The 26,238-nt window shown below is 41.2% G+C and overlaps 1 protein-coding gene across 1 annotated transcript; it reads right to left on the reverse strand.

Moving 5' to 3' along the window:
• Positions 1-993: 993 nt before the first annotated feature.
• On the reverse strand, positions 994-25,913 carry LOC133560344 (acetylcholine receptor subunit beta-like). Its single transcript, XM_061912788.1, has 11 exons — positions 25,638-25,913; positions 21,236-21,369; positions 21,111-21,155; positions 17,489-17,598; positions 17,289-17,397; positions 17,065-17,212; positions 16,783-16,968; positions 16,503-16,726; positions 13,073-13,251; positions 5,059-5,197; positions 994-4,368 (listed from the first exon to the last, which is right to left on the reverse strand). The coding sequence occupies exons 1-11, from the start codon at positions 25,729-25,731 to the stop codon at positions 4,228-4,230; spliced, it is 1,509 nt and encodes a 502-aa protein (XP_061768772.1). The 5' UTR covers positions 25,732-25,913; the 3' UTR covers positions 994-4,227.
• Between the last annotated feature and the right edge of the window lie 325 nt (positions 25,914-26,238).

Here is a 26,238-nt window from a genome sequence, read left to right on the forward strand (position 1 = left end):
AAGGGCTGCACAAGCCACAACGACATCCTCGGCTCATATCCCACATCAGGGCAAGAAAAAAGTAAACCTAATGGGATGACAATGAGAAACCTTGCTGGGCGACCGGTGCAATAGACGTCGAGGGGTTCTAGCATAATATTGTGAGAGTCCAGTCCATAGTGTGGCTAGCAGGAGATCGTCTTGAGTAGAGACAGGTCAGCAGCGCAGAGACGTCCCCAACTGATGCACAGATGATTGGTCCACCCTGGGTCTCCACTTTGGACAGCTAGCCCGTCATCTGTGGTCACCGAATCTGTGCCTTCGTGGAGAGGGGGGCAGGGCAGAAAAGAAACAACAGATCAACTGGTCTAAAAGGGGGGTCTAATTAAAGGGTAGAGTATACAAATGAGTTTTAAGGTGGGACTTAAATGCTCCTACTGAGGTAGCATCTCGAACCGTTATCGGGAGGGCATTCCAGAGTACTGGAGCCCGAACGGAAAACGCTCAATAGCCCGCAGACTTTTTTTGGGCTTTGGGAATCACTAATAAACCGGAGTTCTCTGAACGCAGATTTCCTGCCGGGACATATGGTATAATACAATCAGCAAGTTAGGATGGAGCTAGACCATGTAGTATTTTATGCGTAAGTAATAAAACCTTAAAGTCACATTTTAAGTGCACAGGAAGCCAGTGCAGGTGAGCCAGTATAGGCGTAATATGATCAAACTTTCTTGTTCTTGTCAAAAGTCTAGCAGCCACATTTTGTACCAACTGTAATCTTTTAATGCTAGACATAGGGAGACGCGTTAATAATACGTTACAGCAGTGGTTCTCAACCTTTTTTCAGAGATGTACCCTCTGTGAAATTTTTTTTTAATTCAAGCACCCCCTAATCAGAGCAAAGCATTTTTGTTTGAAAAAAAGAGATAAACAAGTAAAATACAGCACTATGTCATCAGTTTCTGATTTATTCAATCGTATAACAGTGCAAAATATTGCTCATTTGTAGTGGTCTTTCTTGAACTATTTGGAAAAAAAGATATAAAAATAACTACGAACTTGTTGAAAAAAACCCCAAGTGATTCAATTATAAATAAAGATTTCTACACATAGAAGTAATCATCAACTTAAAGTGCCCTCTTTGGGGATTGTAATAGAGATCCATCTGGATTCATGAACTTAATTGAAAAAAATTCTTCACAAAAAAAGGAATCTTTAACACCAATATTTATGGAACATGTCCACAAAAAATCTAGTCGTCAACACTGAATATTATTGTTGCATTTCTTTTCACAATTTTTTTAAACTTACATTAATATTTTGTTGAAGAATTATTCAAAAAATATTTTTATAAAGGATTTTTGAATTGTTGCTATTTTTTTAGAATATTTTTGAAAAATACCTTCAAGTACCCCCAGGGGTACGTGAACCCCCATTTGAAAACCACTGCGTTACAGTCATCGAGACGAGACGTAACGAACGCATTAAAAAACTTACACTTTATGGTCATGTAATCTCCTTGTAGTTTGAAATAAATACAGGATGCTGCCCTCTAGCGGACAAGACCCCGCACCATCGTTTTTCACTTTGACTGAAATCCCTCGTCTATCCCGGAAGTTATGGTCCAGAGACACCAATGAGAGAATCGCAATATTGCTATTATTGTTTCATTTTTTTTTTTATTGATTTTTCATTCATATCTTTTAAACACAAATAACAGACAAATAGAATTGTTTAAGTTAAATACCTGATTAAATTAGATCACTTTAAAACTGATAGGAGACACAAACACAATAATTTAAAAGTCTCATTATGTTGAACTGCTTTGGAGGTACAAAAGTGAAAGGAAAACCGCCTTTTTTTTCCCTGGAATTTTGTCCATTGTCCGCAAACCCCATATGATACTAGAATGCACTTGTCTTTGCCTTTTTCTGTGACTTTTAAATAGTGAAAAACTGCTAGTATGAGGCGGCCAACAATGCAGGCAATGGGTATTTTGTCAAGATGCCAAGGGACAGTTTTGGATTTTGTCATTGTTTTCTTCTGTTTTGTGATTTTTTTTCTGTTTCAGTGTTCCTTCCTCCCTTGTTTTCCACTTCCTCTTGGAGCGCTGAACTGACACAAAGATCTTTTGTTGCTAATCACAACGCTTTGTTGGACTAATTGGATTGCTTGCATGCATATTTTCATGTTTTCTGCCTACAACAAGCTTCAGTATTTTTACCCGTGGTTGACTGCTTGTCTCACGCTGGTGCTTCTTACTTAGACAACCTTTTTAACTGCACATCGTATCCTGTCCCTGTAACCTGGGTTCACGGCAAAAGCCAACATGTGGCATCATTGCAGATATGCTGTAATCTGCCATATTAAGCTGTCTAAAAACCATCCAAAAACCTCCAACAACGTTTCGTATACATGCTGTAAGAATGTATGTAATTTGCTAAGAGGGACATTCACAGTAACATGTAATATTTACAGAAATGTTGTTATTTTCATCATACTGTATCTTATTTTCTGAGTACATTGATTTCACAGAACTCATAGCAAGGAACACTAGTCCATCAACAACAGCATGGAGAGCACTTTCTGTCTTTGCAACCACTAATGCCGGACTTTGTAAGAGCATTAGAGCCTTATTATGTTACAAGTTAAAAATATTAACATAAAACAGTGACTTACAATGGCCACTCTCACTGAATGGTTGTATCTTTCAGCACTTTTGCTCCTGTGAGATGCTATATTCAGCATTATCATCAATTCTCAGATGAAAAATGCTTCCTAGTGACGTTGTCAGATCTTATGTGTTTCATTTGTTTGTAGCCAACTATTCACTGCTTCTCATGGTCCATATTTTTACATATTGGCACGCCTATGGTTCATGTTTTGTTTTGGTCATGCGATGTTTAGTTTTTTGGACATTTAGTTTTGTTTTGCATTTCCTTGTTTGTCTTACCATGCCAACTGATTTAGTTTTCTGTCATGTCTGATCATGAGTTTTGTATGGCCGTATTACCCTGAGCATCCCCAATCTCATCTATTCTCAAAGCTAAGCAGTGTCTGCCCTGGTTAGTACTTGGATGGGAGACTGCCTAGGAATACCAGGTGCTTTTGACCCTTTGGACTCTAAGTTAATTTTTTTTCACTCCCTGTTTTGTTACCATGACAACACATTAGTTCCCACCTTGTCACGCCCCTGCCCTCAGTCCCACACCTGTTCCTGATTATCACAGCCAGTATTTAAGTAATTTTCTTTCTGTTCATCATTCTGGGATCTTCGCACTCGCACACACCCTACCCATGCTGTTCCAACCTTCACGCCCTCGTCCACAGTTCCATGCCGTGTAAGTTTATGTATTTATGCCACAGTGCACTCTTTTGTTTCATGTCTTTAGTTTTGCCATCGTGCTGTTTCTGTTCATAGTTCATTCATGCCAATCGAGGAAGTGTTTTTGTTTCCTGTTTATATTTTGTAGCCAAGTTTTATACCTCCTTGTGAGCGCCCTTAGTGTGCTTATTTTTCTGTTTAGTGTATAAATAAAGAATCATGTACCTGAATTCACGCCTGGCTCGTCCCATATTCCCTCTGCGTTGAAGGAGCACAAACTATCCAAGTCCAAGCATGACACATATCATGTGGAATTTTAAAGTTGACCAACTTCTCGGCTTTCTACCACACAAGTAAGATGCATATTTTATCCAGCCTTCCATTTTGTCCCTTCTTTTGGGGTTGCGGGGGGTGCTGGAGCCTATCTCAGCCACATTCGGGCAGAAGGCGGGGTACACCCTGGACATAATCTAGTTTAACTTTTACAAACACAAGACAATACAGGAGTAGCATCAGAAAAAAACACTACCTATTACTCTAGTGACTGTAAAAGCAGTGGGAGCAAGGCAAAGTGTCACCACACCAGACAAGTAGTTCCTCTGTGCTCTTACATAACACAGTTGTTATAGCTTTGTTAATATGCAGGTCAGTGCATGAAAATGTGGTTTTGTTGGATGGTTTATGGAATATTTTTTTACAGCCCTTGATTTAACCTAATTTATGAATACTCATAACCTACCTTGTTAGCCACCTCGTACTAACTTTTTTTTAATTTTTTTTTTTTTTTACTATTTAGAATGCACAGAAAAGGGAAGCACATGTGTTATTGTGTTACGTTGTGATTGTGGATGATGGGTGAAAAGAAAGTGCAGTTTTCCTTTAACAGCAACACAATAATGGATAAACGGTGATTTGGCGCCCCCTTATGGGAAGGGGTTGTCAGGTGTGTAGTTGAAACTGGCGTCCAAGAACATGGCCAAGGTGCCCAATGTGGTGATGATGACAAAGAGCCACAGGAAGAGACGGTCCACCACAAGGGCGATGTACTGCCAGTCCTCTGTCATCTACACACACACACACACACACACACACACACACACACACACACACACACACACACACACACACACACACACACACACACACACACACACACACGTCAACCGCACGACAATGCATGCATTTGCAATTCCAAGACACTAGATGGCAGTAGTGTACAGACTATGGCATGTTGCCGTAACCAGGAAGTAGTCTTTGCCATTAAAATTAATGTGGCAGTCTTTTGTTTTGTCTTACAAAGTGTTGTACGTGCTGAAAGTATTGTAATCATTACACACCAGCTGTTTGATTTTAAAGTGCATCTTCGTTGTAATTTTCATTACCAAATTTGGAGGTGTTGAAATTGCCATGTAAAATTGCTAATGCTAATCTTTAGCATGTCTATAGCAAATCCACTTAACATTGAGCTAGCGCATAATGTATTTCGTAACGCCTTTTTTTTGGCTCTGCTAGCATGGAAAAGTGTAAAATTAACTAGAGGGAGTCTGGCTGAGTTCTGAGTGTCTGACTTCTTGTTTCCCGGGCAAATGCTTGAGTCGGTGCTAAGTTTGCAACCGGACGTGATGTCACGTTCAACAAAGATAAGAAAATATGGCACCATTTACTTTTGCGTGAATCGACAGACTTCGGTCAGTATAAATAAAAGTATCGAATTTGGTACGCATCCCGAATCATAGGTGGGCCGTGTTTCTCACCGCATCATCCGTGTCTTGCTTCTTAAGCTGCTCGGCCATGTAGGTCACGGCGGCGATGGCTGACTTCAGGTTGGGTGGAAGAATCAGACAGAAGCCGTCTGTTTCCGGAAGCCTGTGTAGCTTCACAGGGCTCTCACATCTTAAAAGGTTGAAGAAAGCAAATCTCAGATAAGGCTGCAGGGTCTAAGACACACTTGTGGTTCGACTCATTGATCAGTCCTATAACTTTAAAAAAAGATGGATGTGTAGTATTCACATTTCAGCTCAAGTGAACCCAGTTGATTTGCACAAAATGATATGGCACCAGACCATTTGAGAGATCCCAGCAGGCAGAAGACATCAAAACAATGTTGAGAACTTGTTGAGTTAGTTCCTGACGTTGAGCAACTCAAATCTAAGGGAACACCATGCTTTTTGATGACGTTTAATCAATGTTAGGTTCTGACTTTCACTTGACCATTGAATGTTAGTCATTTTCCAACTAACATTTTCCACCACAACTACAACATTAAAAGAACATGCTTATTGACGCTTAGTCAATGTCAAGTTGTGATGTTGATTTGACCATTTAAATTTGGTAATTTCCCAACCAACAACATGGAGCCGATGTTAGACACCAACATTGTGTAAATCACTATGTGACTGTAATGTTAGATCCACTATGGACTGGACTTTCACAATATTATGTTAGATGTTAGACCCACTCGACATCCATTGCTCTCGGTCGCTCCTAGAAGGGGGTGGATGCGGGGAGGGGGGGTGCGCGTGTGTGTGTGGGGGGGGGGGGGGGGGGGGTGTTGCCCACATATGCGGTCCTCTCCAAGGTTTCTCATAGTCATTTACATCGACGTCCCACTGGGGTGAGTTTTTCTTTGGCCTTATGTGGGCTCTGTACCGGATATGCCGTTGTGGCTTGTGCAGCCAATCGAGACACTTGTGATTTAGGGCTATACAAATAAACATTGACTGATTGCCTCAATTTACATATACAACTATTTTGCAACGTTTGTTTAAAGTCAGTTTTAGAGGATTTCTATGAATAATCAACATTGTATCCAGGGGAGTCACTGGATTTGAAGAACAAAGTGGACCTGAAAACAGCTCAGGTTCCAGAGGAAAGAAACTTCTTTTGCTGGGAAAACAGGGACTGGATGTCCACCCAAATATATGTTTTCTGTGCACAAACTTTTTGATTCAGAATTGAAGAAATTATTGATTTGATTGAAGAAATCGAATTGGCCATATTGTTACTGTAATGGTAATTCAATGCATTTAGACCATAGGTGTCAAATTCAAGGCCCACAGGCCACACCTGGCCAGTAGTGATGGGTGTTATGGACTATCACAACAACCTGCCATATATGGTGAAAAAAATAGAAGTGAAGATAAAAAAATACCCATATAAATCCACTTTTTTTTACTTTTTCAAAGTCAGTGTATCCAGTTTTCAGAGCCCTCAAAACACGACTGAATAACACTAAGGCTAATAAACTACATCAGTTAAGCAGCACAGCCACAGTATACTGCAAAGCTTGTATTAGTGTGCTTTGTTCATCATACGGTATGATAATTATTTTTCTGTCAGCAATATTATGGACGTTATTATTATGAGTTTTATATTACAAATCAATCAGATAGTGTCATGATGCGACTTCAGTGTGAACTCTCCCGCGCTACGGTCGCATAATAGTGTAAAATGATGAGGCTAATCAGAAGCATCATCATTATTCACCAAAATAGCTGGATACAAAATAGATTACTTGACAAATTAGCCGAAACAGGCAAAAATAATGTTTTAGGAACTCGTGTCAATCAATGTTCCACCACTGATGGCCAACACGTTCTCCAGAGCAGACTTTGAGGCAAATGTCCCCAAAAGATACATTGATACCTGCTTTTTTCAGTCTCACCAGTTCTTAAAACTCTTTTTCCTCAGCAAGCCCTTTCAATTCTTGGCGGGTGAGCACCTATTTGTTTAAAAACTAACCTGTGTTTCCGACATATTTAATTATTTGTGGAAGCCTGTCACAAATTCTGATTTGTTGCTCCCAGTTCACCCTTGCGTATAAACTAATTATAAGGGAACTGCAGCGGTGTATCTGTAGGTGAGGCGTAATTCCGCTTCAGAACACACCTCATACACGCATGGTTTGCCAGAGAATAAGATGGAGCAGAAATGATCTGTGATCCATTTTATCAATCAATCAATCAATCAATGTTTATTTATATAGCCCTAAATCACAAGTGTCTCAAAGGGCTGCGCTTTAGCAAATTTTTCGCCATATTTTGCAAGTAGAAGAGGCACGGTACATATTTGAAGTCTTGCATTTATTCAGTAATCAAACAGAAGTGGTCACCAAAGTATTCGGGTAAGAGTAGAGATCTGCCACCACAAGCCCAGGAAACCTGCATTACCACAGAATGCAGAAAACCTCCTGAAGCAAGCAACGCTAACATTATCACTTCCAACAAAGAAAACATTGCTCAGAGGCACTCTTCTGTTGTTTGGCATGACCACTGGTTTACTTATTTCACCAGGTAGGCAAAGTGTGGCCTGCGGGCCATTAGCTGAACACTGTTCTTTTTTATGGGCCCATAGAACATTGGAAGAATTAAATAAACAAATAAAAACACATCAAAAATGGAAAATAAAGAGAAGGGCATAACATAATAAGAAAAAGCAGAAATGTTGATACTAAACATGACTACACATAAAGATTTGTCTTTAAATATATGTTATAGCCTTTTTATTAACCTATTTTATTTCAGATTACATGATGAAGTCACACTAACATGTTGAAAGAATACTCTGAATAATATTGTTTTCATGTCCTTAACAGTGTCACACAACTTCTGTTCTTTTTAGAATATACAATAGCTGACAATTATTATTTATAAGCACAATATTGTTTTGATATACTGGGGGGCTACAGGCTACTACTATTCTTTGATGAATGCATTAGTTACTTCTTGGAATCTGGTATAGTGATTTTAAAATGTTTTAATATTGTGCAAAACATTTTTTATTCCAGAAATTACCATATTTTCCGGGCGACAGAGCGAGCCGGTATATATGCTGCACAAACTACATTTTTGGTGAATTTTTTTATTTTTTCATACGTTACCTGGACCAAACTGTAAGCCATGGATATATATACGTTGCAAAATAAGTTATTTAGACAGAAATATTTTGTAAATCTTTATTTACAGACCTTGATTGTTTGCAAATGGTGTCTGTAACACTGAAGTAAAACAGATGATTGTACAAGACAGAAGTCATTGTCAGCTGAACAGACTCAATAACTCCACTCAGATGTACTAATGAATTTACTGAGGAATTTTTGGAACTGAAACAATACAAAAATAATGCCATTTTAAGTTAATGAAACTAACTCAAACACTTGTAAATGTGTTAGTGTATTAGCTAATGCTAACAACACTAGCGTCATCGCATTACGATAGCACGTAGAAATGCGCATGAAAACACTCCTACAGACATCACACATCAATCAATCAATCAATGTTTATTTATATAGCCCTAAATCACAAGTGTCTCAAAGGGCTGCACACACCACTACGACATCCTCGGAAGAACCCACATAAGGGCAATGAAAACTCACACCCAGTGGGCAAGGAGAACTCACACCCAGTGGGACATCGGTGACAATGATGACTATGAGAACCTTGCCCACAGCGTTAGTTTTACTTACAAAAACTAACGGTTTAGTAAGTAAAAATTGTTATAGTTACATTGTAAAACTTACAAACGTTGCTTGGGCTGATGATTGAAAAATCCATACAAGTAGAAACGCTGTGGGCGGCTTGAAGACTAAACGGCACTTCTAGTTTCGGTTAAAAGCCCTAAATTGAAGAACGCTGCAACACCTGCACTGAGCAAACTCATCCAAAAGATGGCGCCATAGCCCAAGCTATAAAATAAAATTCAAGTATATTTGTTTGTTTTTTAAAAAAAACTATTTGTATTATGGCCGTCAATGAAGAGCGATTCATAAATTGCTGCACCGTTTAGTAAGCCGCAGTGTGTTAAGTGTAGGAAAAAAGTTGCGTCTTATAGTCTGGAATTTACAGTAGATTTAAAAGGTGAAATTAGATAGAAAGATAGATAGATAGTACTTTATTGATTCCTTCAGGAGAGTTCCTTCAGGAAAATTAAAATTCCAGCAGCAGTGTACAGAGTTGAGATCAATTTAAAGAAAAAAGTAAAAAGTAAATAATGGGGGTTTGAATGGAAACAAAACCCCCATTATTTACTTTTTACTTTTTCTCTATATGACTTTTTAATATATGACATAAGCTTTTAACATGCAACTCAAAATATTTCAAGTCTTCTTTTGAATTAATTTTGATGCTTATGGCTTACAGCCTATGACATTTCTACCTGAACATTTCTGAAAATGTAGGGTTTAATTTTGTATGTAATGAGTTTATGTCAATAGGGTGAGAGTTGAAATGCTAAAATAGACTTTTACGCGATATTCCAATGTTTCTAATTTTACCTACAGCACATATGTACATGCATGTTAATTGCATTTGTTTGTTTGTATCAGATATGAAAAGTTATGTTTTAAAACGGCAAAATAATGTTGATATTTTTCGATCTTAAATAGTTATGTTTGACCTCCACAGAAAATATGCACTCCAACGCCCACTCCCATTTGTTTGGTACATGTGCTGTTGACGACCTTTACAGGGACAAAGTAACATTTGCTGTCCAACAGAGGACACAAACGCATGTGCAGCTCTTCTGAGCTCTGAGTGACAGCAGCAACACTACCAAAACACTGCTTGCAGGGTCAGGACCTTTGACCGGTTCGTTCCTATTACACACACACACACACACACACACACACACACACACACACACACACACACACACACACACACACACACACAGAAACAGGCACACACAGCTGCTCCACAAAACAAAACATACAGTAAGACGAAACATTCTGGTGCAGCATTCCGCAAATGATGTCCGGCCAACATGTTAGCTTGCATCAATGGCAATAATGCAAATATATTTCTAAACACATGACCCATCTTTTGGAAGCCACAGCAACATATATCCAACCACTTGTTGCAATGGTTACCACATAAATAAGTCACTAACTAAACCATGGCCTAGAGCTGTCCTGAGTTTAATAGTGTTTGTCCCAAACCTCTCCTGTAAAGCTCCGCTCATCCATCCATCCATTTTATACCGCGTGTCCCGTTCAGGGTAGCGGGGGGTCGCTGGAGCATTAGGGTGGAAGGCAGGGTACACCCTGGACAAGTCGCCACCTCATCGCAGGGCCAACACAGATAGACAGACCGCATTCACACTCACATTCACACTCTAGGGCCAATTTAGTGTTACCAATCAACCTATTCCCAGGTGCATGTTTAACGCACGATTTTTGTTCGATAGTGCAGCTGGGATAGGTTCCGTTACACCCCTAATAATTAGAAACGTCCATCCATCCGTGAATGTAGAGCTGGTCCACAGTTCCACGACCAGGACGAAAACCACACTGTTCCTCCTGAATCTGAGGTTCGATTATCCGGCGTAGCCTCCTCTCCAGTACACCTGAATAGACCTTCCAGGGAAGGCTGAGGAGTGTGATTCCACTATAGTTGAAACACATCGTCCGGTTCCCCTTCTTAGAGAGAGGAACCACCACCCCATTCTCCTAATGTCCACGCGATACTGCAGTCTTGTAAACCAAGACAGCCCGACAGCATCCAGAGCCCTAAGGAACTCCGGGGGGATCTCATCCACCCCAGGAGCCTTTCCACCGTGGAGATTTTTAACTACCTCGGCAGCCTCAGCCCCAGATATAGGAGAGCCCACCACAGATTTCCCAGGCACTGTTTACTCGTAGGAAGATGTGTTGGTGGGATTGAGGAGGTCTTCGAAGTATTCCCTCCACCGATCCACAACATCCGCAGTCGAGGTCAGCAGAACACCATTCTCACCATAAACGGTGTTGACAGTGCACTGCTTCCTACTCCTGAGGCGGCGGATGGTGATCCAGAATCGCTTCGAAGCCGCCTGGAATTCAATTCCATAGCTCCCCCGAACTCCTCCCATGTCCGAGTTTTTGCCTCCTGAAGCCGCACAGCGTTTGGCCTGTCAGAAACTGTCCGCTGCCTCCGGAGTCCCATGAGCCGAAAACTTGACCACAGAAAAAATATTTTGATCACCAAAAACCGTGCTGCTAAAAACGGATGTTAACAAAACGCACGCGATTGTCTGGAGCGTTGTCAGCATCTACAAACTGTGAAAATGGCGGCTTTTAAGAAGAGAAAGTCCAACTGGAGCACCTCCGCCTAGCACTTGTGATGTCATGCTTGCTGTTGCTTGCCTCGTTCGTCAGGGACATTGAGGGACAGAAGTAAAGCGTCTCGAAACACGATTACATATCATAACACCAGAAAAATAAAATATGCTAGACTTGTTGCTAGTTCTTATTAACAGAAAAACATTTAAAAGTCTACTCTCTAGACATTTGAAAAAATATCAAAGTACATTGTACAATAAGCAGCGAAAATGTAAATGATGGAAAAATAATTAAAAACATTTTTTCATACTAATAACAATAACAGATTTGTTTTTTAAATATATGTATAATTTGTTTAGCCTTTTTTAAGAAATATAATATATCATTGTAGCAAATGATGTAAATAATTCCATGAGGTCATGGTGACCACGCCCATAACCACGTATATTAGCAGTCTAGGTGGAAACCCTGCAATATAATATGTGCACACTTACATATATATCCTTCATCCACAAAGTTTTCTTAAAATGGACTTATGCAAAATCAACTTTTATTTGACCTAGTGGCGCCTATGTGACATTTTTCCCAGGTGTGATGTCAGTGGATATCTCTGTATATGGTAAAGATTTACCTGAAGATTTTTGCCTGAGTACACCATTGTAGTCAGTAGTGTTTTTTGTTTAACAGTCCGCTTGTTGTGGGTTTTGTACATGCTCATGCATCCTCCACTGCTGTCATTACTGATACAAAGTAGCCTATAGTTCAGAATTATATCTGTCAGTAGTCTCCATATGGAAGCGCTAAAAACTACAACACTACCGACGGGGAGAAGATGCAGTCGAAGTAGAGGTACGTAAATAAGACCGCTCACAAAACAACGCACCCTTAAGATGGTCAGAAAAGGCCTTGAAGGTGGTCAGTTAAACACAATCTATTAAAACCACCAATACATGTTATCTAGACAACAGTGAAAAAATATATTAATACGATCCCTTTTATGCTGCATTTGCTGGAAAGTTTTGACACCCCTGCCTTTTAGGTTCAAAGAAAAAAACAGGGTGTGCATTTTCAAGCTGGCACCTTCATACAGTCTGCACGCACTTGGATGGCGTCGTATTTATGGCGTGTGCGGTTGAGAGCCTGCAGCACGTACCGCAACGGACGGCGCCAGGCGTCAGCAAGGTTCTGACAGGTTCTGAGAGTTGCCTAGAAACGGAGCGACAACAGAACGAGCAACCATGAAATGTTTATGTGTGTGTTTGTGTGAGTGTGTGCGTGTGCATATAGTCATTGTGGAGCTATGTTATGCTTTACATGCCATCCTCATTCCACAGCTTGCATTGACAACTGCTGACACACACTGGCCAGTCATAATGAAACCCACAAACACTGCGCGTCCACAACAAGCATAAGGGTGCATACATGCACACAACTCCCATAAATGAGCAGCAAAGACTGACTTCTCGTCTGTTTAATACACTTGACTCAGATGTTGTCCTGCCAAGTCCTGCTCCAGCATCCACACACAAATCTTCACACTCCCTCTACCTACTTTCAGCAGGATTAGACCCTGATGCCCAACCTAAACAGCAGCTTAGGTGCTGGCGACTGTGGGCGGAGTTAGGGGCTTAGCATGACTCAGATGCCCTGGTAATTGGCCAAGATGGCTAGGACCAGGCTTCTGCCTAAGGAAGCTGGTTATGTGGAAGTAAAGGATTCTTTACATTCTTTACCTGCCTCTCCAGGGTAGGACAAGATCTGGATTGATCTTGCGAAAGAAGTACTCCCCTCCAGGCTGCCGTTCATTGAAGTTGGGGACTGGGGTTTCGTCGCAAGAGTCCTCCTTCAGCACACACTCGTCTGGTTCCGGTCGGGTCATGCCGATGTACTTGGGCAGGAAGTTAATGCAGAGCTAAAAACGACAAAAAATCAGAGAATGTTTACTGAACCATCTGGATTCTCCGGACTGTAGATCAGCGGTTTCAAACTTGCGCTGGAGCCCTCTACTGAACTTCATAGTTTAGTGTAATTGCGACCCTGCCTGGCTAATAGTTAAATATATTATGGCCCTCTTGAATCCCATCAGAAAGAACAGCAACTACAATACAGCACAGTAACTAAATAATACAATGAGGAACACAAAGAACAACTTTATGTCAGCAAGCGGAAGTGGTTTGGACCATATTATAGGAAACCCAACAGTGTCAAACAACATTTTTCAAATTTCAAATGCTTTATGACCTATCCATATTTCTGAGTCACTATAGCAGCTGTTGGAAGTAGGTGACAAATTTAGTTAGGCAGGTAAAATTTGATATTGTGGAACCTCGATTCACAAACGCCTCAATTTGCGTTCATTTTGGTCAAGGAGTGTTTAGATCGAGCCAAATATGCCTCAGTGTGCGACCGATATGTACGGTCGCTTCATTATTTCTTTCATTTATTTATTAATTTTGTTTGCCGCCGGAAGCTCTATGTGGGCTGCCTTTTTGATGGAAACGCTTCCTGGAAAATGCAATCTTGAAGAGATGGGCACCTGACTTCACATCCCGTTGACATTTTTGCTCGGAGTAAACCACTGCAGCGGTGCCAAAACAACATTGATTTGCTGAAAAATATGGAAGAAACAAGTCCATATTTGCAACCTTTATAAAAAAAAAAAAAAGGACGTTTATATGGTTGCGGACTTTGTCGAAGGAGTTGAATGTCTTCACAAGGACAGAGAGAAAGTGCAAGACAAGGTGGAAAAGCTGTTGCTGGGCTACATAAATTTGAAGCACCCAGCCGGCGATAGCATTTGAGAGAAGGAATGCCATTCATATGGCGACTTGATGCCTAGAAGTGACCATGCTGGAACACAGCATGGAAAACCATTTCAAGGCGATTGGAAAAGTTTAAAAAGAGGAGCCATGATTCACAGTGAAGCATCGCCTGGATTACTGTGACGTATTATTTTTGGGTCTCCCCATGTCTAGCATTAAAAGATTACAGTTAGTACAAAATGCGGCTGCTAGACTTTTGACAAGAACAAGAAAGTTTGATCACATTACGCCTATACTGGCTCACCTGCACTTCCTGTGCACTTAAGATGTGACTTTAAGGTTTTACTACTTACGTATAAAATACTACACGGTCTAGATCCATCCTATCTTGCTGATTGTATTGTACCATACGTACCGGCAAGAAATCTGCGTTCAAAGGACTCCGGCTTATTAGGGATTCCCAAAGCCCAAAAAAAGTCTGCGCGCTATAGGGCGTTTTCATTTCGGGCTCCAGTACTCTGGAATGCCCTCCCGGTAACAGTTCGAGATGCCATCTCAGTAGAAGCATTTAAGTCTCACCTTAAAACTCATTTGTATACTTTAGCCTTTAAATAGACACCCTTTTTAGACCAGTTGATCTGCCGTTTCTTTTCTTTTTCTTCTATGTCCCACTCTCCCTTGTGGAGGGGGTCCGGTCCGATGGCAATGGATGACGTACTGGCTGTCCAGAGTCGGGACCCAGGATGGACCGCTTGCCTGTGTATCGGCTTGGAACATCCCTGCGCTGCTGAAATGATCCGCCTCCGCTTGGGATGGTTTCCTGCTGGCTCCGCTGTGGACGGGACTCTCGCTGCTGTGTTGCATCCGCTTTGGACTGGACTCTCGCGGCTGGGTTGGATCCACTGTGGATTGAACTTTCACAGTATCATGTTAGACCCGCTCGACATCCATTGCTTTCGTCCTCTCTAAGGTTCTCATAGTCTTTATTGTCACCGACGTCCCACTGGGTCATCATTGTCACCGACGTCCCAATGGGTGTGAGTTTTCCTTGCCCTTATGTGGGCCTACCGAGGATGTCATTGTGGTTTGTGCAGCCCTTTGAGACACTAGTGATTTAGGGCTATATAAGTAAACATTGATTGATTGATTGCCGCTGGTGGCATGGCTGCTCTGACAAAGCTGTCGTTCCAAATCTGATTTTATCTGCAAAGGGGACTTTCTACTTATATTTTTACTGTGATATGACCTGACTTTTTTAGTGAAAAAGATCCCGAGGGTAGCTTCATTTCAGCAAGGGAGAATGCGGAACACAAGCCTCACACTAGACGTTTGTGCAAACGCTAGCGGTGGGTGGAAGGTGACGCTGTGCTTGTTTACCACTCCCAGAATGTTCAACAAGTACCACAAATAGTCAAGGACACAAGGAAAACATACTTTCTCTTCTTGTTTTTTTTCTGGAGCAACATGTTTGGTAACATTTTGGAGTGCACCAAAGGAACTTTTGTATTGTGAGGACACATTGACAGTTAAGCTGGCTGTTGTTGTTGCTCAGCAGGCACAAGACATCAAAATAAAGTACAGAACTTGTTGAATTAAGTCCTGACGTTGAGCAACTCAAACATAATGTTGAAACAACATACTTTTTGACAACGTATAATCAATGTCAGGTTCTGACGTTGATTTCAACATTGATTTATGGTCATTTCTCAAGCAACAACATTGATCCAACGTTGGACATCAACGTTGTCTCAATTTATAAATCCAACTATTTTGCAACGTTGTTTTAAAGTCAGTTTTAAAGGACATGTATGTATAATCAACGTCGTGTCAATTCCTTGTGCCTGCTGGGTGTTGTTTTTGGATAAAAAAAAGATCTTTGAGTCATTACCTGCTTTGTATGTAATTTTGATACATTTACAGTATATACACACACTATAGTGTCCTCAAAGTGTGCATTCTTGAGTATGAAATAGGGACTTTTGTCAAATCTAAACCTGGGGATAGGTTGATTGGCAAAACTAAATTGGCCGTAGTGTGTGAATGTGAGTGTGAATGTGGTCTGTCTGTCTGTGTTGGCCCTGCAATGAGGTGGCGACTTGTCCAGGGTGTACACCACCTTCCGCCCGAAGCAGCTGAGATAGGCTCAAGCACCTCCCGCGACTCCAAAAGGGACAAGCAGTAGAAAATGGATGGGAAACCATTTACTCATGTTTACATTGTTTTTTATGGGGTAATCGGTTTCACTGTGCGACCATTTCGGTCGGCGAACCGTATTCAACAACCAATTAAGTTTGCAGATCGAGGTTCCACTCCACTATGGGTTTTACCCTTCACCTTCCAACGAACCCCAGGTGAAATTGAGTTTGAGACCCCTGTTGTAGATAGAGAACCAAGAACTCACCTTTCGAACCCAGTTGGGCATGATATGCGTGCTGGGGCTGCGGTGGTGCAAGTTGAGAACGACCACGCTCAGGATGACAGAGAAGGTGACCAGGATCATGGTGAACATCACGTAGTTGACAATAATGGGGATGGCCAGCGACGTCTCGGGGACTTTGTCCGCCAGCAGGAGCATAAAGACAGTCAAGGCGATCAGGACCGAAATGGAGAGGGTCATCTTCTCGCCTGAAGATAAGTTGAGAAAGTGACTGGACAAGTAAAAGTGTTGGGTTTGGACTGACCTGCTCCGGGGGGCAGGTAGAAGACAAAAATAGCCAAGACGCTGGTTAGGATGCAGGGAACGATGATGTTGATGATATAGAAGAGAGGCTTCCTCTCAATGATCAAGTAGAAGGTGATGTCCTCATAAAGATCATCCTTGACGTTCTTCCTCGAGGGCTTGTGGCATATGTTCCACTCTCCGTTCTCTGTTGGGGAACACAGGAAGTGAAATTAAAGACAGTAAAAATAATAGCTCAGTGTCAGAATGAGCGGGGGACATGCAGAAAAACTTCCTCACCCACCCGTGAATGCATTCTCGTCAATGACAATCTCCCGGATCTCGTTGCCGTCATCGTCCAGAAAATACTGCAGGTCCACTTCCGAGGCGTCATATGTATACGAGCGGAAAATCATGCTGCAGTTTTGCCAGTCGAAGGGGAAATATGCAACCTGCAGGTTGTATTCATAAGAGGTTATGAGGTAGAAAATTTCAATATGGAGACCATCCTCTGCGACCAGACTGCACCTCGATAGAGCAGGAGCTGCGGTAGATGGCCGGCGGGAGCCAGTTGACTGTGCCGTCATTGTACACCAAGACGTTGACATAGAGCGCGACATCAAACTGACCGTCATTGCTGTGGAGAAAACCAAGGAAATATGCCGTAAAATTCCAACTCCTCTGTAAAAAAAAAATCTTATTGGGTTTTAATTGAGAGTAACACTCACTTGTTTATGAGGTAGATATCAGGGCGCCACACCTTGTTGGCAGGAATCCTCAACACATTAATGTTGTCATAATCTTTTGGTTCCCATGACAGGCGGTAGTCTCGCCACTCCTTTCATTCAAAAGTTTAGAGAAGGGAGAAATTAATTTGCATTGCGTCCTGATGACCGGCATTTTACCAACAAATTCTTCATGTATTTTTTGCTCCTGAAGATGGAAATGGCAGTTTTTATTCTCCCATAATATCAATTAGATTTGGAGTAATTGATAGATAACTAACTCTACTTGGAACGCCCCCTTTCTATTGCCAGACTCAATATGCCACCCCCTCTTGGTGTGATGTCATCTAAAGAACTGGATCTCATTGCCCTGCATAGACAGTGTGGATCACTTCATTGCATATTTTTGTCACCCTGGTCCTTTATTACTTCAATACTGATATGGTTAACATTGTTAAAAAAAAGGAATATAAAAGAATTGCCATTTCAGAACTTCCCTGCTCTGCCATGTCTTTTCCCAAGCACACCATAGCCTAATGCTTTTTCAAAATTCCCTCAAGCATCTTGAGAAAAATATCAGTAAAAAAGGGAGACATTAATTTGCATTACATCCAGACGACCGGCATTTATTAGTGAGGGTGCTCCTGATTTTTGGCATCACATGACAGAATCATTAAAATGATCTCCTCAAATGACACTCCTCTCGCTTGTCCCGCCCCTTTTCGCACCAGTCAATTTGACTGAAGAGGTCCATACTTTCCTCATGATGCCAACATTTGAAAATGTATGCAGGCTTCCACATTCTTTAGTTGTATTGCTACAACCTGCAAAAAATGCATCTGGCAGCCATCTTTGCTAGTTCCTTCAAATACTGCATGAAAACAATCTGGGATGAAGATGCTACCAAAATATACACAATATAAAATTGCCTCCGGTCTTCTGTGGGTGACGTCAGCAGGATTTTGGAGCCAAAGGTTGGAGTTCCAAAATGTGCTGAAACTTGTTCGAAAACAAGCCTAGAATCACTACTGTGGGGGAATTGTACCTGTGGACATCATTTTTAAGTCCAGAACTATATAATGAATTCCATTGTCGTCAGTATTGGAGGGTCCCTTTAAGTTTATCTGTAAAGGTTTTATTTAATTTTACTTTAGATTCATCCTGAATTTCCACTTGAATGCCAAATATCCCTAACGTTTAATGAGTAGTCTATATAGCAAAGTGATAGGCCGTCAGGACGAGTAAGGCCTTCTCTGCTGGCCTAACATAACCAGAAATCATGGCCATAATTAAAGATAAACATTTTTGGGGAATTACTTTCCTTAAATATCTAAAAGTATTCATATTATCTTCATGTCATATTATGCTCCTTTAAGTGCTGTTTTTAGTTTTAGTTTGTATCCAATCAGAATTCCGCTCGCTTATGTTGCCATGCTGTATGAAATCTGCCAGCAGCCTTCGGAATCAACAATGCGGGCGTCCGTGGACTGTAAGCGATCATTGACATACAGTGATAGACAGTTGGGATAGCCAATCAGACCACGAATTGTTGTCAATAAGGCCTTCTAGCTGGCCTAAGGTTGAACGTGACCTTTACGCATCCTGTGATTGGATACTCATCGGGACTGTTAGCGGATGAATTTTAGAACACATAGGGTTGAGAGACAGTTGCGATAGCCAATCAGATCACAAGTTGTTGACAGCCTATCTAAGTAGCCTGATGTTAACGAGACTGTGATTGGATACTCACTTGTCATTCCAAAGTGAGTATTCATTCACATGTTTCAATATAGCAAGAAACAAGAAGTGTTGCACCGTAGAGAATAAAATGTTGATTATTTGCAAGGCCATTTTCAAGAAAATGGCCTTGCAAAGATAATTAAAGAGAAACTAAATCTTGTGAGACGATCGGCCAACCCTGGAAGCTAGTTCAGCTATTCTGGCGATGACATGCTTGACATTTCCACTCGACAAAGCCGACGATGAGGGGTACCATTGGCTTATACTGCGTAGAATAGGTCCTAGTAATTTTGAGTTCAAATATCTTATTTTTTCACTTGTAATATGTTTTTTGCAAATACAATTTTGACAGTACCACATAAGATATGTTTTATTTGCTGATGCCTTTCAATTGATTTTTAAATGTGCCAGAAAATAACCCATTTTGTATACTGTTGATGAATGCCCAGTGGGGTGCAAATGTGTTTCTGTATAGTATTCTCACTGGCACTCACCGAGGGTGGACGCTCCCCTTTCCTCTCCCTTATTTCTCCTGCTTGCTTCTTTGTTTTGTCTTGTCTTAACTTTTTTGTTGCCTCTTTTTGCACTGCTCTCCAAATCTAAGCATTGGAACTATTTAACTGGCCTCAAAAAACTGACAAGATCTTGGGTTTGGGGGAACCTTCTGTCTTGACGAAGTGGTTGTTGCTGGACACACGACGGACTCTTGAGAGAAGAAGGAGGGCCGCGTGCCTGGTGACCCTTTTCTGTCGGCGACGTGAAGATATCCACCTATTCGGTATTATGACAACAGGACATATGCTGATTGGAGTAAGCGTTGCTCTGGTTTGTCGACAAATTGGAAGTTACTGGCAGTCTTCAAAGTACTCCAAAGCTGCCACAAATGATTGGAGGATGCGGGAAGAACTGTGGATTTCCTCGGACTGTCTACCCCGCAGTTTTTGAGGACCAGTCATAGAAAATTTTAGAGTGCAAAGCAAATTTTATTTTCAGTCGCATACAAATCATTTTAACTTGGATTGTTTCCCTGGCTTTGAGACTCTCCCGAAGATCACTGCAGGAAGACACAACAAACTCCCTTTTTTGTCTCTCATGGACACACACCTGTTGTTGTGAACTTTGGACTAGCGACGGCAAATACATCAAGGCCGCGGAACAGAGACACACTATGGGCTTATACACACACACACACACACATCCACAAAAAAAATATATATATACGCCCCCATACACCCCCCCACCCCCCAATCCAACGCCCTCGACGCAAATCCCGTAGGGGTGATGAATGGATGGTCAGCGCCTGAGAGCTGCCACCTACCACCATGACCTTGAACTGCCTTCCCTCTGTTGCTAGATATCTCAAGATGTATGTTCTAATATGTATATGTGCTTTGCTATGGAGTTTTTTTCTCACTCCGAACTGGGTCCCCTTAGGAGCCCAGTCTGGATTGTATTTTTTTACTCATCCTTCCCCAGCGTTTACCTTTTTCCCATCTTTTACGGGGCGCCTTATGGCGACCCATCAGCATTCTTATTCTGTAACCCTGTACACTGTTTGTTTGTGTAATCTTGAACAGGTTTGTGCTGAAAACAAAGTTTCGTTGTACTTGTTGCAATGACAATAAAGACCTACCTACCTACCTATTTCTTCAGCAATGGTCATGTGGTGACATCAATTATGGTATTTTGAGAAGTAATCTTTGAAGTCGGACACCACTGAAGGCCAGGTGTTAAACGCACAGCCCGCCACTGATATAGCAATATGGCCTCCGAATCATTAGATTTTTCAGAGTGTGGGAAAAAAACGCCAATTCCTCCACTTTAAATGGAAAGCACGAGAATAGGAGCAAAGAAGCAAACATGAGACCCTTAAAACACGACATACCAGATTCATGAACACGTTGGTCGTCATCTCTCCGTTCTTTTGGTTCTGTAAATTCGAGGTCATCCATTAGTAATTGGTGCATTTCAGAGCGGATGCATTTCCATGTGTGGGTGTGCAAGTGGTACCAAGCTGACGAGCTGGGAAAGGGTCATCCCCACACGCACCATCACCCTCTCCTCCCAGTACTGAGCTGGCCGCACCTTTAGGTTGTAGTTCTTAAAGATCTTCTGATGGAGCCGCCGCTCTATTTCCGACGCCCCTGAGCAAACACAAGGCATGCAGCATTTATTGTTTACTTAAACTAAGAGTCACTGGTGCGATCACCCATAAAGGTGCAGACATTCTTTCAGAATGTGTCCCAACTAGGACAGACTGGACTCCCAGAGTGCACGGCCATCAAGGCAGGTGCTGGTGGTGTGCGACGGGTAGCAAAGGTGACTGAGCTAATGTAATTGATATGCAGCAGGGAAGTGGGATCAAAGGGATGTCTGGGATACCAGCGCCACATGGGCCCAAAATAGACTCTGATTATCAAACAACAATGTGTTAATATGTTTCATCAAATGTGCCAGAGAACACTGTTTCGCAGGATCTTTAGGACTAGAACAATAGAAAAACCTGCTTTTAGGGTTTGAAGGAGAGGTGTTCAGGTGGTTGTTTGCCTTTGTGACATGAGGTCAAAGTTTAACAGAGTTTAAAGGTCAAAGAAAGCATCTTTCTTGGTATAAAATGCACTGAGTCATCAGTTCATAGTCAGACTCTCCTCTTAAGACATTTTGGATGATTGTAAGTTTCCAACTTTTTGGATAAATTTTGGGAAAATCAAAATCCTAGCACACAAAGCAGGGTTCTAAAGCTAAGTTCACACTCGTCAGGTTTGGTAGAACTCTGGTCTGCACAAACACATCGATTTTAGCATTAGCATTTGACTGAAAATAGGCAAGCATATTGGTTTTGATCTTGTTTTACCTCATCAGTTTTAAGCAGAAGTGTGTTGTTAATTTATTACTATATGCTTTTATTATTTACGGTCAACCTAGATTGTTTAATGTGCCATATAAATAAAGTTTGACTTGATCTTTTATAATCATTTTAATAAAACTAAATTAAACAAAGACTTGATTGCCAGCACTGGTTGTCTGGTCAAGTGTGCACATCATCATCCCAACCCTTATGTGCACCAAACATGGCTTGAGAGATGCATGTGGACTCTCGTGCAATTTAATTGCAACAAAAAACACGGCGAAATGACAAAAAAGTACAAAAACATTTTCTAAAAGTGCTGACTCGCCGCTCTGCTCTCTCCCTCTGTGTGTGACAACTCTCTAAAAGTTTTAGTTGAATACACAAACCCCGTTTCCAAATGAGTTGGGAAATCGTGTTAGATGTAAATATAAAGGGAATACAATGATTTGCAAATCCTTTTCAACCCATGTTCAATTGAATGCACTACAAAGACAAGATATTTGATGTTCAAACTCATAAACTTTATTTTTTTTTGCAAATAATAAATAACTTAGAGTTTCATGGCTGCAACACGTGCCAAAGTAGTTGGGAAAGGGCATGTTCACCACTGTGTTACACCACCTTTTCTTTGAACAACACTCAATAAACGTTTGGGAACTGAGGAAACTAATTGTTGAAGATTTGAAAGTGGAATTTTTTCCCATTCCTGTTTTATGTAGAGCTTCAGTCGTTCAACAGTCTGGGGTCTCCGCTGTTGTAATTTACGCTTCATAATGCGCCACACATTTTCGATGGGAGACAGGTCTGGACTGCAGGCGGGCCAGGAAAGTACCCGCACTCTTTTACTACAAAGCCACGCTGTTGTAACACGTGGCTTGGCATTGTCTTGCTGAAATAAGCAGGGGCGTCCATGATATTGTTGCTTGGATGACAACATATGTTGCTCCAAAACCTTTATGGACCTTTCAGAATTAATGGTGCCTTCACAGATGTGTAAGTTACCCATGCCTTGGGCACTAATGAACCCCCATACCATCACAGACGCTGGCTTTTGAACTTTGCGCCTATAACAATCCGAATGGTTATTTTCCTCTTTGTTCTGGAGGACACCACGTCCTCTGTTTCCAAATAAAATTTTAAATGTGGACTCGTCAGACCACAGAGAACGCTTTTCAGCTTTGCATCAGTCCATCTAAGATGAGCTCGGGCCCAGTGAAGCCGGCGGCGTTTCAGGGTTTTGTTGATAAATGGGTTTGGCTTTGCATAGCAGAGTTTTAACTTGCACTTACAGTTGTAGCGACCAACTGTAGTTACTAACAGTGTTTTTTTTTAAGTGTTCCTGAGCCCACATGGTGATATCCTTTACACACTGATGTCAGTTTTTTTTGCAGTACCGCCTGAGGCAGGGGTAGGGAACCTATGGCTCTAGAGCCAGATGTGGCTCTTTTGATGACCGCATCTGGCTCTCAGATAAATCTTAGCTGGCATTGCTTAACACGATAAGTCAGTGTTTATCAACCTTTTTTGAGCCAAAACAGATTTTTTTCATTGAAAAAACTCTGAGGCGCACCACCAGCAGAAAACATAAAAAAATTAAACTCCGTAGCCGATATTGACAAAAAAGAAAATTTTTCTCACAATAGCTCTTGTCACTATGTAGGTTTACTGTCAAGCCGTCACTTATTTTGAGTTTTTTCGGTGTTCTCCTGTGTGGCTTGCGCTCCTATCTTGGTGGCTTTTCCTCTTTTGTTGGTATTTTCCTGTAGCAGTTTCATGTCCTCCTTGAATAATATTCATCGCACCTGCTTTGTTTTTACAATCAAGACTATTTAAGTTGTGCGGACGCACTCCTTCTTTGTGTGGACATTGTTGATTGTCATGCCATGTACGGATGTACTTTGTGGACGCTGTATGCTCCGCACACTGTAAGTCTTTGCTGTCGTCCAGCATTCTGTTTTTGTTTACTTTGCAGCCAGTTCAGTTTTAGTTTTGTTTTGCTTCAATACCTTTTCTTAGCGGCACTCGCCTTTTGTTTATTTTTAGTTTAAGTGTTGGATACCTTTTTACCTACATGCTGCCTCCCGCATATTGTGATCACGACATACCATGTTCCCGACATCTACAAAAGCAATTAGCTACCTGCTGCCACCTACTGATATGGAAGAGTATTACAAAGGTTACTCTGCCGAGCTCTAGACAGCACAGACACTCAATAACGGCACATTTTTGACTTATAGTTACAGTTTTGCAAAAAATATTATCAACCCAATTAAGTGAAATTACATAATCTCTCCCACGACACACCAGACTGTATCTCACGGCATACTATAGTGTGCCGCGGCACAGTGGTTGAAAAACACAACGATAAGTAATGAATAATTCCGCTGGTAATCACAGTGTTAAAAATAACGTTCAAAATATAAAACATTCTCATGCCTTTCAATCCATCCATCCGTTTTCTACCGTTCCTGTTCAAGAAGTCGCATTAATGGTAAGAATTATTTTATTTATTAGCTTCAGAATAAAAATGTTATTAAAAAGAAGATAATTATTATATTCTTAAAATGTTGGTTTTACTTAAAAATGCACACATTTATTTGTATTCAGTGTTAAAAAATATTATATGGCTCTCTCCTAAATACATTTTATAATATTTGGCTTTCATGGCTCTCTCAGCCAAAAAGGTTCCCGACCCCTGGCCTGAGGGATCAAAAGTCCGTAATGTCATCGTTTACGTGAAGTGACTTCTCCGGATTCTCTTAACCTTTTGATGATTTTACGGACCGTAGATGGTAAAATCCCTAAATTCCTTGCAATAGCTCGTTGAGAAATGTTTTTCTAAAACTGTTCGACAATTTGCTTACAAATTGGTGACCCTAGCCCCATCCTTGTTTGTGAATTACTTAGCATTTCATGGAAGCTGCTTTTATACCCAATCATGGCACCCACCTGTTCCCAATTAGCCTGCACACCTGTGGGATGTTCCATATAAGTGTTGGATGAGCATTCCTCAACTTTATCGGTATTTATTGCCATCTTTCCCAACTTCTTTGTCACATGTTGCTGGCATCAAATTCTAAAAGTAATGATTATTTGAAAAAAAAAAAAAAAAAATGTTTATCAGTTTGAACATCAAATATGTTGTCTTTGTGGTCAGGGTTAAACATTATTTGCAAATCATTGTATCTTGTTTATATTTACATCTAACATAATTTCCCAACTTATATGGAAACAGGGTTTGTAAAATTAATGACAGCATTTTGGTTTAGATCATATATATGCTGTATATCACAGGATATACCCAATAAAGTCGTTACATGGTGCAAATGTCCTTTACTGAGTAATCTTTGGTCCCATGATATAAGGCTAAACGTGGACTGCAGTAAAGTACGCATCTTTTCTAAATCTTTGGTCCACACCACACGTGTTAGCACAGGCTTAAAAGCATGCTTGGATGGATGCATTCCCACCAAACATAAGTGACTTGTGACCTCACAAATGCTTGAAAAGTCCTACAGTTATTGTACAAATGTTCTAAATGCAAACAATACATATCCTTACCGGTAAAAGAGAGACACAAGAATGCGATTGTGAGTTGTCTGATCCGTAAATTAACGTTCTCCATCATTCTATTTGGTCCGCTTGTAGTCATCATGACATTTTCTTGTGGAAGTCCAAAGACCACCTCTACAGGCACCCAGATGCAGGCACAGATAAACCTTCCAATAACTCCAGGTGGGTAGAAGTCATCTAATCAGCACCTTTTGGCAGTCCCTTCTCCTTTGTCTTTGCCCGGTTGGGACCATAGCAGGGAGTGACGAGAGGATGGAATGTGTTTGTACTGGGAAGTCTTTGAGACAGGCACCTGTTGGTGCTCACCAATTTGAGGTTGGGACAGTGGGTGATGGGGGAGGGAGGGTGGTGTTGTGGTGTGATGGGGGAAAACTAACAGTGGGCTATGGGCTAGGACAAAGGGGATATTTATGGGGAGGAGTGGACGACAGCGGTGTGGAGGCTGGACCGTAAAATGTGCAGAAAAAAAGAGACCTGATGCATCTAAAGTCAAGAATAACAACTCTTTAAAAGTAACCAAGATTTTGACACATTCTAGAATTCAAAGTAATACCTAATCATTGACTACACAGTGGTACATCATTCTTTA

This window comes from Nerophis ophidion, linkage group LG10, assembly GCF_033978795.1.
Source record: "Nerophis ophidion isolate RoL-2023_Sa linkage group LG10, RoL_Noph_v1.0, whole genome shotgun sequence".
NCBI classification, from domain to species: domain Eukaryota; kingdom Metazoa; phylum Chordata; class Actinopteri; order Syngnathiformes; family Syngnathidae; genus Nerophis; species Nerophis ophidion.